At 45.9% G+C, this 13325-nt stretch overlaps 1 protein-coding gene across 10 annotated transcripts in view; it reads right to left on the reverse strand.

Annotated features, from left to right (window-relative positions):
* Positions 1 to 13325, reverse strand: part of SLC38A6 (solute carrier family 38 member 6) — a 100690-nt gene that overhangs the window by 86248 nt on the left and 1117 nt on the right. For 6 of the 10 annotated variants that reach the window (XR_007243603.1, XR_007243602.1, XM_048485831.1 and 3 more), the window contains exons 2-4: positions 8059 to 8189; positions 3409 to 3482; positions 375 to 427 (exon numbers count right to left, since the gene is read on the reverse strand). Coding sequence is in view for 4 of the 10 variants with exons in the window: in XM_048485831.1 (XP_048341788.1) it covers positions 375 to 427; positions 3409 to 3482; positions 8059 to 8189 (258 nt within the window). In the remaining 6 variants the exon portion in view is untranslated. Of the gene's footprint in view, positions 1 to 374; positions 428 to 3408; positions 3483 to 8058; positions 8190 to 13325 lie in introns of those variants that run through there. The other 4 variants (XR_007243605.1, XR_007243604.1, XR_007243606.1 and 1 more) reach the window with 3 other exon arrangements.

Here is a 13325-nt window from a genome sequence, read left to right on the forward strand (position 1 = left end):
TCCCCACTCCTCCACAGGAGCAGCGAATTCTAATCGGATGGACCTGATGTATTTCCACACTCCTACATTCCTCCTGGGTGATCTTGGGCCAGTCACAGTTCTCTCCGAACTCTCTCACTTCACAAGTTGTCTGTTGTGGGGAGAGGAAGGGAAAAGGAGTTTGTAGGCTGCCTTGAGTCTCCTTACGGGACAGAAAGGTGGGTACAAATCCAAACTCTTCTTCTTCTGGGTGGCCTCCCATCCAAGTATTAACTGTGGTTGGCTCTGCTTAGCTTCCAAACTCTGATGAGAGCAGGCTGGGCTGGACGATAGTCTTAAGCAATCAAAACAAAGGATTAGATAATAAAAATAGGGAGAGCTGGCTGGGTAATTACCTTTCCAAGCGAGCCAAATGCAAAGAGGCCAAGATCTTCGTAAGAAGTAACAGCTATTTAGAGGGAAGAAAGTAATTCCAAATTACGGCATATACTCAAGACATGCATATATAGGACAATCTGACATACATACTCTTTCTTCCACCTTCTTCAAATAACAACAAAGCTATCTTAAAGACACGTTGGAAAATTACATTGTTGCTAAATTTGGCAGAAAATATCCAAGGAGCCTGTTTGAAAACTCTGACTTCCTGTACACATTTTGTCTCCCATCCCCCCAGAACAGGATTTTGGGGGCTGCCATGAGAGGAGGGAGCCAAGAAAATTATGTCTATTTTTATGGCCTGTGATTTTACGCCGGGGTGTTTTCAGAGTTGGATATTAATTAATACTTTTTAACTTTAAAAAAAAGGAAAAGGAAAAAAGTGAATAGGTAATTATCATAACCTAACAGTAGGATTTTAGAAATTAATAATAGTGAGGACATTCTAGTGTTGTCTTCGTTATTATAGTCTCTCTTTATTGAAGGAGGAGGAGGAGGAGAGGAAGAAGAAGGAGGAGAAGTAGAAGGAGGAGGAGGAAGAGAAGGAGAAGGAGGAGAAAAAGAAGAAGGAGGAGGAGAAGAAGGAGGAGGAGGAGAGGAAGAGGAAGGAGGAGGAAGGAGGAAGAAGGAGGAGGAGGAGAAGGAGAAGGAGGAGGAGGAGAAGGAGAAGAAGGAGGAGGTGAAGGAGAAGAAGGAGGAGGAGGAGGAGGAGGAGGAGAAGGAGGAGAGGAGTAGTAGTTTGGATTTATACCCCACCTTTCTCCCCTGTAAGGAGACTCAAAGTGGCTTCAAACTCCTTTCCCTTCCTCTCTCCACAACAGACCCCTTGTGAGGTAGGTGGGTTGAGAGAGTTTGCAGAGAACTGTGACTAGCCCAAGGTCACCCAGCAGGCTTCGGGAGTAGGAGTGTGTAGGAGCGGGAAAACAAATCCAGTTCACCAGATAAGAGTCCGTCGCTCATGTGGATTATGTGTTCCTGCTTTGCAGGGGGTTGGACTTGATGGCCCTCGGGGTCTCTTCCAACTGTATGATTTAACAATTCTAACAATGGGGGAGAGCTTGAGAGTCCAGGCATATCCTAAAATTGGAGCAGGGTGTTTTTTTGGTTCACAAGGTGAACCCAGCCTCACTTGCTTTCATAGTGCCAATGACATACATACCTGCCTCCGGAAAAAAAACACTAATTTCTTCTTCGGCTTTCCCCTTCTCCATGCTTTGTGATGGAGTACATGCCATTTAACATACCACTTTCACAATTATCGATTAAAAAGGACACTGGCACTTCTTGAGGTTCTTGAGGTCACAGGGCTCTAGCAATCAGTGCTATGCACGCTAACTTCTGTTTTAAACTGGCAGACACGGTTTCCCCTGAACTCAGCACTGGAGAGAAAATGGCATATCGGAGGACGACGTGTGAGTAAAATCCCAGGGCGGAATAAATTCCAGCTCGTATACTACTACAGTGCCTGGCAAAGTAAGCCATCCTCCTCCTCCTCTCTTTCTCACAATACTAGAACCAGGGGGCATTTTGTTGAAAATGCTGGGGGGAAGAATTAGGACTAATAAAAGGAAACACTTCTTCATGCAACATGTGATTGGTGTTTGGAATATGCTGCCACAGGAGGGGGTGATGGCCACTAACCTGGATAGCTTTAAAAGGGGCTTGGCCAGATTTATGGAGGAGAAGTCGATTTATGGCTACCAATCTTGATCCTCTTTGATCTGAGATTGCAAATGCCTTAACAGACCAGGTGCTCGGGAGAAACAGCCGCAGAAGGCCATTGCGTTCACATCCTACATGTGAGCTCCCAAAGGCACCTGGTGGGCCACTGCGAGTAGCAGAGAGCTGGACTAGATGGACTTTGGTCTGATCCAGCTGGCTTGTTCTTATGTTCTTATGTTCTTTAGAACAAGCAGACTTCTTGGAAGGAAGAATCCATAGTAGGAAGGAGGGCAACCAAAATGGTCAAAGGTCTGGAATCCATGCCCTAAGAGGAGAGACTGAGGGAGCTGGGGATGTTTTGTTTGGTGAAGAGAAGGTTAAGAGGGAACATGATAGCCATGTTCAGATATTTCAAGGGATGTCATGTGGGGTGAAGGAGCAAGCTTGTTTTCTGCTGCTCCAGAGACCCGGAGTCATGGGTTCAAGGTGAAGGAAAAGAGATTCCACCTAAACATCAGGAAAAACGCCCTGCCAGTAAGGGCTGTTTGACAGTGGAATGCACTGCCTCGGAATGGGATGGAGTCTCCTCCTTTGGAGCTTTTAAAAAAAAGGCTGGATGGCCATCTGTCAGGAGTGCTTTGATTGTGTCTTCCTGCATGGCAGGGGGTTGGACTGGATGGCCCTTGGGGTCACTTCCAACTCTATCATTCTACGAACTTGGGTGCCAATTTTATTCAGTTCTTTAGTAAGCGTACCTTTGATATTGCATTCATGAATTTATACCATATGTAGTTGGTTAACTGAATGTTTTTTTCTCTTGTTTGTTTTTGTTTAAAGATATTTGATCTCAGGCATCTAAATATTTAATTTATAATATTGATAGCCAGGTAGCAAATACCCGGCATCATCACTTTTGATCCCTGTGGAAGGCCAGTGGACTGAAATGGGTCTGATTGTAAGTGATGTGTGATTTAGGATTTAGGACCATATTGTCCCCTAGTGACTGGCGGCAACCAGAGGCGTAGCTAGGGAAAATGGAGCCCAGTGCAAAATCTAAGTTTTGCTCTCTCCCCCCCCCCGCATGTTCATTTGTGTTTTTTGTATTTTTTAGTGTTTTTTCAGTTTTCAGCCTGCAAGGGGCGCAGTTTTTAAGCTAGCAGTGGAATGACAGTGGAATGCACTACCTCGGAGTGTGGTGGAGGCTGGATGGCCGTCCAACAGAAGTGCTTTGATTTTGTGTTCCTGCATTGAAGGGGGTTGGACTTGATGGCCCTTGGGAGTCTCTTCCAACTCCGTGATTCCATGAAAACACACACACAGTCCACTTACCAGTGCGAATGCACAGGCTGAGCAGCAGGAACACAGAGTAAGCTGCAAGGACGGCAACAAGGAGCAGCAGCAGGCTGGAACAGATTAATCAAACGGTGAAGGCCGGACTTAAAGCGATACACGCCGCTTTTTTCAAATGCAGAGCTGGGAGGCTGCCTTTTCCCAGAAACCAACAAACAAAAATCATCATAAGACAAATTTCCTCATTTTATGGCTCATATTAGCCATAAATCACTCAGTGGACGGTTACTCAATATTTTGCATGTTCTGCTTTTCGCTGACTTTTTCTGCATGTTAAAATTAGATCGCATCCTAGCCAGATGGGAAGGGGTGGAAGACTATAACTATTTCATGCTACAAGCTAGATTCAAGGACAGTTTAGGTCAGTTGTTTAATTCACAACTTGTCAGGCTGCCAGAAACCTCTCCCCACCCCCACGAAGAAGAAGAAGAGGAGGAGGAGGAGTTTGGATTTATATTCCCCCCTTTCTCTCCTGTAAGGAGACTCAAGGTGGCTTACAATCTCTTTTTTCTCCCCCCCCCCCAACAACAAACACCCTGCGAGGTGGATGGGGCTGAGAGAGCTCCAAAGAACTGTGACTAGCCCAAGTTCACCCAGCTGGCTTGTGTTGGAGTGCGCAAGCTAATCTGGTTCCTCAGATAAGCCTCCACAGCTCAAGCAGAGCGGGGAGTCAAACCCGGTTGTCTAGATTAGAGTGCACCTTCTCTGAACCACTTCACCAAAATGCAATCGACACTCTGGTTTGGTGACCCATATGCCATGCCAGGAAAGGGTTACTGGCTCTGGGTTGGGAAATACGTGGAGTTTGGGGGACAGGGGTGGAGGATGGGAAGTGGGGAGGGGAGGGACATTAGCAGGGTATAATGCCATAGAGTCCACCCTCCAGAGTGGCCATTTTCTCTATGGGAGCTGATGCTGGTCATCTGGAGATCAGAGTTTCATTTCCTCTCCTCATGATCCCAATAGTTAAGACTGAATGTACAATAGGATGGGGCTGATTATTAGAATCTACTAGGGGTCTGCAACCTGTGGCTCTCCAGATGTTCATGGACTACAAATCCCATCAGCCCCTGTCTGCATGGCCAATTGGGCAAGGGCTGATGGGATTTGTAGTCCATGAACATCTGGAGAGCCGCAGGATGCAGACCCCTGGTAGGCTGCCTGAGACTTCTTTGGTTATCTTTACATATATAGCGAGTCCTTTGAATAGCTATTCTAGTCACCATGTTTTATTTTGTGGTTTTAACTATATATGGGAATCTGTTTTTGTGATTGATGTAGTGGAATCATGAATGTAAGCCACCTGGAGCCCGGCTCAGACTGGGGAGGGCAAGGGTATTAAATTTAGTACAATAAAAATAAAAGTAAAATAAAAAACTGTTAACAGCAGGAGATCTCCAGGTACCACCTGGAGGTTGGTAACTCTATGCAGGGCTTGATAACATAACATAAATCTGCATGATTCTGTCACACAGTAATGTGAAGAAACAAGGAAAAAAAACAAGAGTTTGGATTTATATCCCCCCTTTCTCTCCTGTAAGGAGACTCAAGGTGGTTTAGAAGTTCTTTTCCCTTCCTCGCCCCATAACAGACACCTTGTGAGGTAGGTGGGGTTGAGAGAGGTTGGAGAGAACTGTGACCAGCCCAAGGTCACCCAGCAGGAATGTAGGAGTGTGGAAACACATCTGGTTCACCAGATAAGTCTCTGCCACTCAGGTGGAGGAGAGGGGAATCAAACCCAGTTCTCCAGATTAGATTCCCCACTGCACCATGCTGGCTCTTGGATTTTGTTTCTGGGAAGAACAAACAAAGGTCTTTGGGATATGACGGAAATGAAGCAGAGTTCTAGTAAGTCAAACTGTTGGTACATTTTGTTCAGAGCACCTTGTGCTAGCTGACAGTCTCTCTCTTGGGTCTCTGGCAGAAAACAGCCTCGGATGCAAGACCTTTTAACTCCCAAGGCTGGGAACTGAAACTAAGACGTTCTGCGGGCGAAGCATCAGCTGTATCACTGAGACGTGTGTTCCCAAGTAGCATCTTGTGATTTTAGCGGATGACCAATACCCAGTGATCAGCAAAACATTCTTTCTGATTGCAAAAAAAAAAGAAAGAGGAGGGGGGGATTTTTTCTTACAGTCAGCAGTTACATGTTATCTTGCTGACTTGCTTTTCCGATGATAAGGTGGGCTAAAAATCTGGAATAGATAGATGGCGCCGGGCTCGAAATTAATGCGACCAAGCATTTCACACCTGCACAATGCAAGAGACCGCCACTCTCCCAGACTTCTGCAAACTTGGTTGTCGACAGAGAACGCCTTCTTCATCACACCGTTTCCGCAAGCCCAGGAAGGCATTTTTTATGTAGAAATGTGCACGTAAAGGTCTGTCATGTTACACTTGACTCATGGCTACCCGGTAGGGTTTTCAAGGCAAGAGACTCACAGAAAGTTCTTTGCAACTGCTTGCTTTTGTGTTTCAATTAAGAACATAAGAACTAGCCTGCTGGATCAGACCAGAGTCCATCTAGTCCAGCACTCTGCTACTCGCAGTGGCCCAACAGGTGCCTTTGGGAGCTCACCTGCAGGATGTGAAAGCAATGGCCTTCTGCTGCTGCTGCTCCTGAGCACCTGGTCTGCTAAGGCATTTGCAATCTGAGATCAAGGAGGATCAAGATTGGTAGCCATAGATCAATTTCTCCTCCATAAATCTGTCCAAGCCCTTTTTAAAGCTATCCAGGTTAGTGGCCATCACCACCTCCTGTGGCAGCATATTCTAAACACCAATCACACGTTGTATGAAGAAGTGTTTCCTTTTATTAGTCCTAATTCTTCCCCCCCAGCATTTTCAATGAATGCCCCCTGGTTCTAGTATTGTGAGAAAGAGACTTCTTTGGTGGTCTCCTGTCTAAGTATTAACCAGGGCTGACTTGGCTTAGGTTCTGAGGTCTGCTGAGGTCAGACTAGCCTAGGCCAATCAGATCAAGGCAACGTATAAATATGCAAGAGTTTTTCCAGGGAGACTCACCTGTGCCAAAACCTGTGACCTTTCCCTTTGCATTAGCTTTCAGTGGCTAGAATTAGACTGACACAAGCCACAGATAGCAAATTAGTCTTTCTCAGTTTTCGGAGTGCATTTTCATGCTTTTTGACAAATATCACACAGCATTTTGGAAAATCCTCATTCTTGAGGCACGGATTAATCGAGTGAAATATCATACAGCATCGCAATGAACGTAGAGGCGAAGAGGCCCCTGAAAAGCCAGGGTTCCTGCTCATCCATCCAGAGCGTAGTGGAAACAAGTTTGTACCCAACAGATCCTTTGGCCCTTTATGAATGCGGTGTTTACCCCATGGCTGTCAGCTTCACAGTGGGTTTTTATCCCTTTTGTTTTGTTTGGTTAAAGAGAGGTCTCCTGCTGCGAAGTGTCCCCAGCCAAGCCAAGCTGCCATTTTAAGAACATAAGAACATAAGAACAAGCCAGCTGGATCAGACCAGAGTCCATCTAGTCCAGCTCTCTGCTACTCGCAGTGGCCCACCAGGTGCCTTTGGGAGCTCACGTGCAGGAGGTGAAAGCAATGGCCTTCTGCTGCTGCTGCTCCTGAGCACCTGGTCTGCTATGGCATTTGCAATCTCAGATCAAAGAGGATCAAGATTGGTAGCCATAGATCGACTTCTCCTCCAGAAATCTATCCAAGCCCCTTTTAAAGCTATCCAGGTTAGTGGCCATCACCACCTCCTGTGGCAGCATATTCCAAACACCAATCACACGTTGCCTGAAGAAGTGTTTCCTTTTATTAGTCCTAATTCTTCCCCCCAGTATTTTCAATGTATGCCCCCTGGTTCTAGTATTGTGAGAAAGAGAGAAAAATGTCTCTCTGTCAACATTTTCTACCCCAGGCATAATTTTATAGACTTCAATCTTATCCCCCCTCAGACGTCTCCTCTCCAAACTAAAGAGTCCCAAACGCTGCAGCCTCTCCTCATAAGGAAGGTGCTCCAGTCCCTCAGTCATCCTCGTTGCCCTTCTCTGCACTTTTTACCCACCCATTCTTTTCGTGCAGCCTCCATCTGGGGAGGCTGATCTCTGCTGACTTTTGTGCATGTGTGTGTGTGTGTGTGCTGTCTTGGGTTGCCCATTATTTTGGTAGGTCATGTAAATTTCATGTATCTTTCACCAGTCTTTTGCTCCAGTGATAGACTAGTAGCATAACAACAACAACAACAACAACGACAGCTCTTCTAATCACTTTGAACTGCTGCCCTAAAGAGTGCGAGTAACAGATGTTGGGCGGGTGGGGGAAGAAGAGTAAAACTTGATGCACGCCGAACACATGCTGTAAAAGTTGCTCTTTCAGAGGTTTCGGAAACTGTGGGGATTCTCTGATCTGGGGTACAGTGAGTTCAGGAGAGGGGAAAGCATGCATAACCGAGAAACCAACCCAAAGGAAGTTCACGCTCGCTGCAAAGGAGACCACAAGTGCGTAAATGGCCTTTCAACTGTTATACCGAATATACAGAAGGGATAGGCTGAGAGGGTGTGATTTCACTCCCCTCATTGGGCATCATCATACAGTGAGTATGCAAGGTCTCTCTGAGCGCTTGAAACCACAACTGAGGCTAAAAACTTACCTAAATCCAATTATTCCCATCTTGGCCATGGCATACGCTAATCCGAGAATCCCGCTTCCCATGATAGCGTTCATTAGATTGAACACTGAGAAACCAAAGGAAGTGCCTGGCGATGCACTATTCCGCAGCCTCTGCAAAAGTTTGAATCAAACAGATAGCTAGTTATACAAAGGACAAACTGTTATACATACAAACGCTGCTTCTTATGGGCAGATTCCCCCCAAACCTTAAAAACTTGCATAGGAAACAGCAGAAGCTGCTGTTACTAAGAGCAACCCATTGGAAGTATGCACCTAAATTTTGTTCCATTATATCAGTGATGGCAAACCTTTTCGAGACCGAGTGCCCAAATTGCAACCCAAAACCCACCTATTTATCGCAAAGTGCCAACACGGCAATGTAACTTGAATACTGAGGTTTTAGTTTAGAAAAAATGGTTGGCTCTAAGGCGTGCGTTACTCAGGAGTAAGCTTAGTGGTAGTCAGTGGCTTTGCTTTGAAGCAACCGTGCAACTCTTCCAACGGGTGAATCACGACCCTAGGAGGGTTTACTCAGAAGCAAACCCCATTGCCAGCAACCGAGCTTAGTCCCAGGTAAAGGATTGCGCTGTAGTTCTTCGCATGAAAATCAGTGGGGTGTAACAGTGCTGAACAGGGTTACCTACACTGTTTCCCCAAAACTAGGTCTTAGGTTTAATGCTAATAATCGAGTCCAGCGGCCCAGCCTAGATGTGTGTGTGGGGGCCACTCTGTTTGCGCGTGCCCACAGAGAGGGCTCTGAGTGCCACCTCTGGCACCCGTGCCATAGGTTCGCCACCACTGCATTATATTTTGAAGAATCGAGCCCCTTCCGCACATGCAGAACAATGCACTTTCAATCCACTTCCACAATTGTTTTGCAAGTGGATTTTGCTATTCTGCACAGCTGCAAAGTGCCCTGACAGTGGATTGAAAGTGCATTATTCTGTATGTGAAGAAGGGGCCTTAAAGCCCCATCTGGGGTGGGAAATCTGCCAGAGGAAGCGGTGTGGGGCTGTACTGGCAGATTTGCCCTCCCCAGGGCACTTACCCCACTAGAAGGGTGATTCCACCAGGATGCGGCTGCCACCACCACCGCTGCTCAGATGCAGTGCCAAAGTACCAGCGCCCCTTCCACCACCGGCGGAAGCCCCTTCTGCACATGCAGAATAAAGCACTTTCAATCCACTTTCACAATTGTTTGCAAGTGGATTTTGCTCTTCCCTCTAGACACTGGGAAAACTGAACATCTAATAGACAGTTGGAAAAATATAAAGATTGAGAAATATATGGAATTGGAAAGAAAGGTGATATTGAAATGGTATAGAACACCAAAAACAATTAGCATATATGATTAAAGGACTCAGTCCTAAATGCTGGCATTGTGGAGATCAGGAGGCATATTATAGCCATATGTGGATAGAATGTATAGAAGCGAAAAAATTTTGGACAAACGTAATGTTATATATCAAGAAACTGGTGAAGATTAATATTGGGATAAATAGTGATTTAATGTTCATGGGTGTAATGGAGCATAGAAGGGTAGATAAAAAATACAGCTATATGTATAAAATAATGATCAAAGCAGCACATGCAACAATAGCTCTAGGCTGGAAAGAAAAGAAAAAATGGACAATCCAGAAATGGTTGGAATACATCTGGGACCAAGTGACACTGCACATTTTCGAAATAATAACAAAGAATAAACTGTGGCAAGATAAACAGAGCGAAATCTTGAAGATACGGACTATACACGCGGACTGGATGAAAAAAGCTGGAGTCAATGAGGAGAAATGGGAGAAAAGATTACAAAGAATGAACTTACTGCTGTTTGTTTGACAAAACTATGAACAATATAGGGGGGAGGGCAAAAAAGGGGAAAATGTATTGTTTGAAAACGAACGAAGAAAAGCATTAATATAAAATGTAATATTCAAATGATACAATAAAAAATTTTTAAAAAAAGATTTTGCTCTTCCGCACAGTAAAATCCAGCTGCAACGTGCACTGAAAGTGGATTGAAAGTGCTTTATTCTGCATGTGTGGAAGGGGCTGTAGTCTCCTGCCTATTTGCAGCATTATGCCGGCGGCCAGGAAATCAGCCGCTGAACCCCATAGAGCAGTGGTGGCGAACCTTTGGCACTCCAGATGTTATGGACTACAATTCCCACCGGCCCCTGCCAGCATGGCCAATTGTAGTCCATAACATCTGGAGTGCCAAAGGTTCGCCACCACGGTCATAGAGGTTTCTTGGCAATGGGAGGCTTTTTCACTTTTCAAGCCTCCCCATGCTGCCAGGAAGCCTCTATGGGGGTGGTGGCTGGGCGTAGCTGCGGCGCTGCAGCCAAGCACCCGGTTCTTGGATGGGGCTGCAAGAGTGACTCACAGCAGTTTTCAAATTAAATAGAGGTCCCTCTAAAGAGCCTGCAATGCAGAAAAGACATTAAGAATCAGAGAAGGCCAAATTCTAAATACTCTTGATCTGGGGAAGGAAGGAAGGAAGGAAGGAAGGAAGGAAGGAAGGAAGGAAGGAAGGAAGGAAGGAAGGAAGGAAGGAAGGAAGGAAGGAAGGAAGGAAGGAAGGAAGGAAGGAAGGAAGGAAGGAAGGAAGGAAGGAAGAAGAGTTGGATTTATATCCCCCCTTTCTCTCCTGCAGGAGACTCAAAGGGGCTTACAATCTCCTTGCCCTTCCCCCCTCACAACAAACACCCTGTGAGGTAGGTGGGGCTGAGAGAGCCCCGAGAAGCTGTGACTAGCCCAAGGTCACCCAGCTGGCATGTGTGGGAGTGTACAGGCTAATCTGAATTCCCCAGATAAGCCTCCACAGCTCAGGCGGCAGAGCTGGGAATCAAACCCGGTTCCTCCAGATTAGATACACGCGCTCTTAACCTCCTACATCACTGCTGCAAGGAAGCAAGGAAGGAAGCAAGCAAGCAAGCAAGCAAGGAATTTAGAGGGTTAGATCAACAAATTTGGGAATTGTGTTTTTAAACCACATTTAAAAACACAATGAGATTTCTTGAGCTAGAAATCACAAAACACACAATAAAAAACACAAGATTCCCTATTCTTGTTTCAGAAGTAGCCCAGAAAAAAAAACAGTAAACTCACTCAAGGTTTTCCTGAGACAAAATGTTCCCTGTCATTTATTAGATCACCCAAACAGATCTCAAAATAAACAGTCTTTTTGATAAAGTCAGGGGATCTTCACTTGAAGGGACTGCACAGAACAATGCTGACCCTCTGCAGTGACATTCTTGTGGGGATGGGCAGCACAGAGTTCAAGAGACGCCAGAACAATTGAGGTTACAGATTGGCTCCTTACAGCTTAAGCAGAGTGTATCCAATCGGTGTTTTATGACCAGAGGGGCATAGATATTGGAAACCCTGGCTTTGTGACATGGAGAAAAAAATCTGATTTACGATACACAACTCCCAGATAATACATTAATTCTCTATGACCGTTTCATTGGGGTTTCCAGGAGACCTGGAAATAGAAGAACTTCCACTATCTAGGCAATGAAGATACTTTTCTTAAAGAAGTCATAAAAATAAAAAAAGTTTATGAGCGTCCATGGAAAAGGGCCTTTACAGAGTTGCCTAGTCCAGTGTGGAAAATTCCTGGAGATTTGGGGGCAGCACCTGAGGCAGGTGGACTTACGAGAGGGGCAGAAGCTCAGGAGAGATGTACTCAATAGAATCCACTCTCCAGCCAGGTAAGGGCCAAGGCCGTAAAGGCCCTCGTAGTGGCCAGCCGGATATGTTTTGGGGCAGGGACCGTCAGCAAATTTTCCTCTGATAAACGGAGGGATCTTAAGGAGCAATGCGGGGAGAGGCGGTGTTGCAGATATGCGGGTCCAAGATCACTCAGAGACTTAAAAGTCATTACCAAAAGTCTGAACGTGATCCGGTACTCGATTTTGCCACACCAGGCTGTAAAAAGATAAACATATTCCCCTTTGCAAGCACCAGATCATAACTGCCCCATGGAGAGATGATGCCCCATGGAGAGAAGGCCATTGCTTTCACCTCCTGCATGTGAGCTCCCAAAGGCACCTGGTGGGCCACTGCGAGTAGCAGAGAGCTGGACTAGATGGACTCTGGTCTGATCCAGCTGGCTTGTTCTTATGTTCTTATGCCACATCATGACGTATGCGAGGAAGACTATGGTAACAGGTTGGTTTGCCATTGCCTGTCCCAGTCATCTACACATTACCCCCAGCAAAGCAGGGTCTCATTTTACCAACCTCAGAAGGACGGAAGGCCAAGTCAACCCTGAGCTGGCGACCTGAAACCGACTTCCCTTGGAATCAAACTCAGGTCATGAGCAGAGCTTTTGTTAAAGTGGAATTGGAACTCGGGGCCTGAAAGATTGCCTTAATTCCAGTTTCGTGAGATGTACGAACGGAGCCATCTTGGCGTGTACCCCGGAGTCAATTTTGCCCCACTGCTGATCGGCTGATAATACCAGCCAGGTCTCCGTGGGGAAAACAGTGATGGTGGAAAAAGTCGACATTTGCCAGGCAAACCAGAATTCAAAGGACTGGGGCTAATCCTGGATTCACAACAGAGAACCAAGTCTGTGTACCTTTGATTAGAGCCAAAGTTCAATGACAAAATTGTGCTTTTGGATTCTGCGGGAGCCGACGTGACTGCTGATAACTTTTTCACAAAGCTAAACGCTGTCAAAAATAAACCAGGATTTAGTGCTATGAGTCACTAGGAAATCCCTTCTCTCCCTGACTCAGCCCAACCACTTGCAATTAGGGTGTGGTTGGGGGAAGATGATATGTAAGAACACGTGAAGAGGCCCTTTTCACTCAGTATACTGAGAGCAGAATTGTCTACTGGGACTGGAAGCAGCTTTTCAGGGTCTTTTGCATCTTCATCGACTGGGTCGTTTTTACAACCAGAGACACTGTCTACATCGAGGGATGTAATGCTACCTCTCTATTCTGCATTGGTTAGACCTCACCTGGAATACTGTGTACAGTTCTGGGCACCGCAGTTCAGGCGGGATATTGACAAGCTGGAACAAGTCCACAGGAGGGCAACCAAAATGGTCAAAAGTCTAGGATCCATGCCCTATGAGGGGAGACTTAGGGAGCGGGATATGTTTAGTTTGGAGAAGGGAAGGTTAAGAGAAGGTTAGTTTCATGAAGAGAAGGTTAAGACATGGTAGCCATGTTTAGATATTTGGAGGGATGTCATGTTGGAGAGGAAGCAAGCTTGTTTCCTGCTGCTCCAGAG

The sequence above is a fragment of the Sphaerodactylus townsendi genome, linkage group LG02 (genome assembly GCF_021028975.2).
Source record: "Sphaerodactylus townsendi isolate TG3544 linkage group LG02, MPM_Stown_v2.3, whole genome shotgun sequence".
Classification (NCBI taxonomy): domain Eukaryota; kingdom Metazoa; phylum Chordata; class Lepidosauria; order Squamata; family Sphaerodactylidae; genus Sphaerodactylus; species Sphaerodactylus townsendi.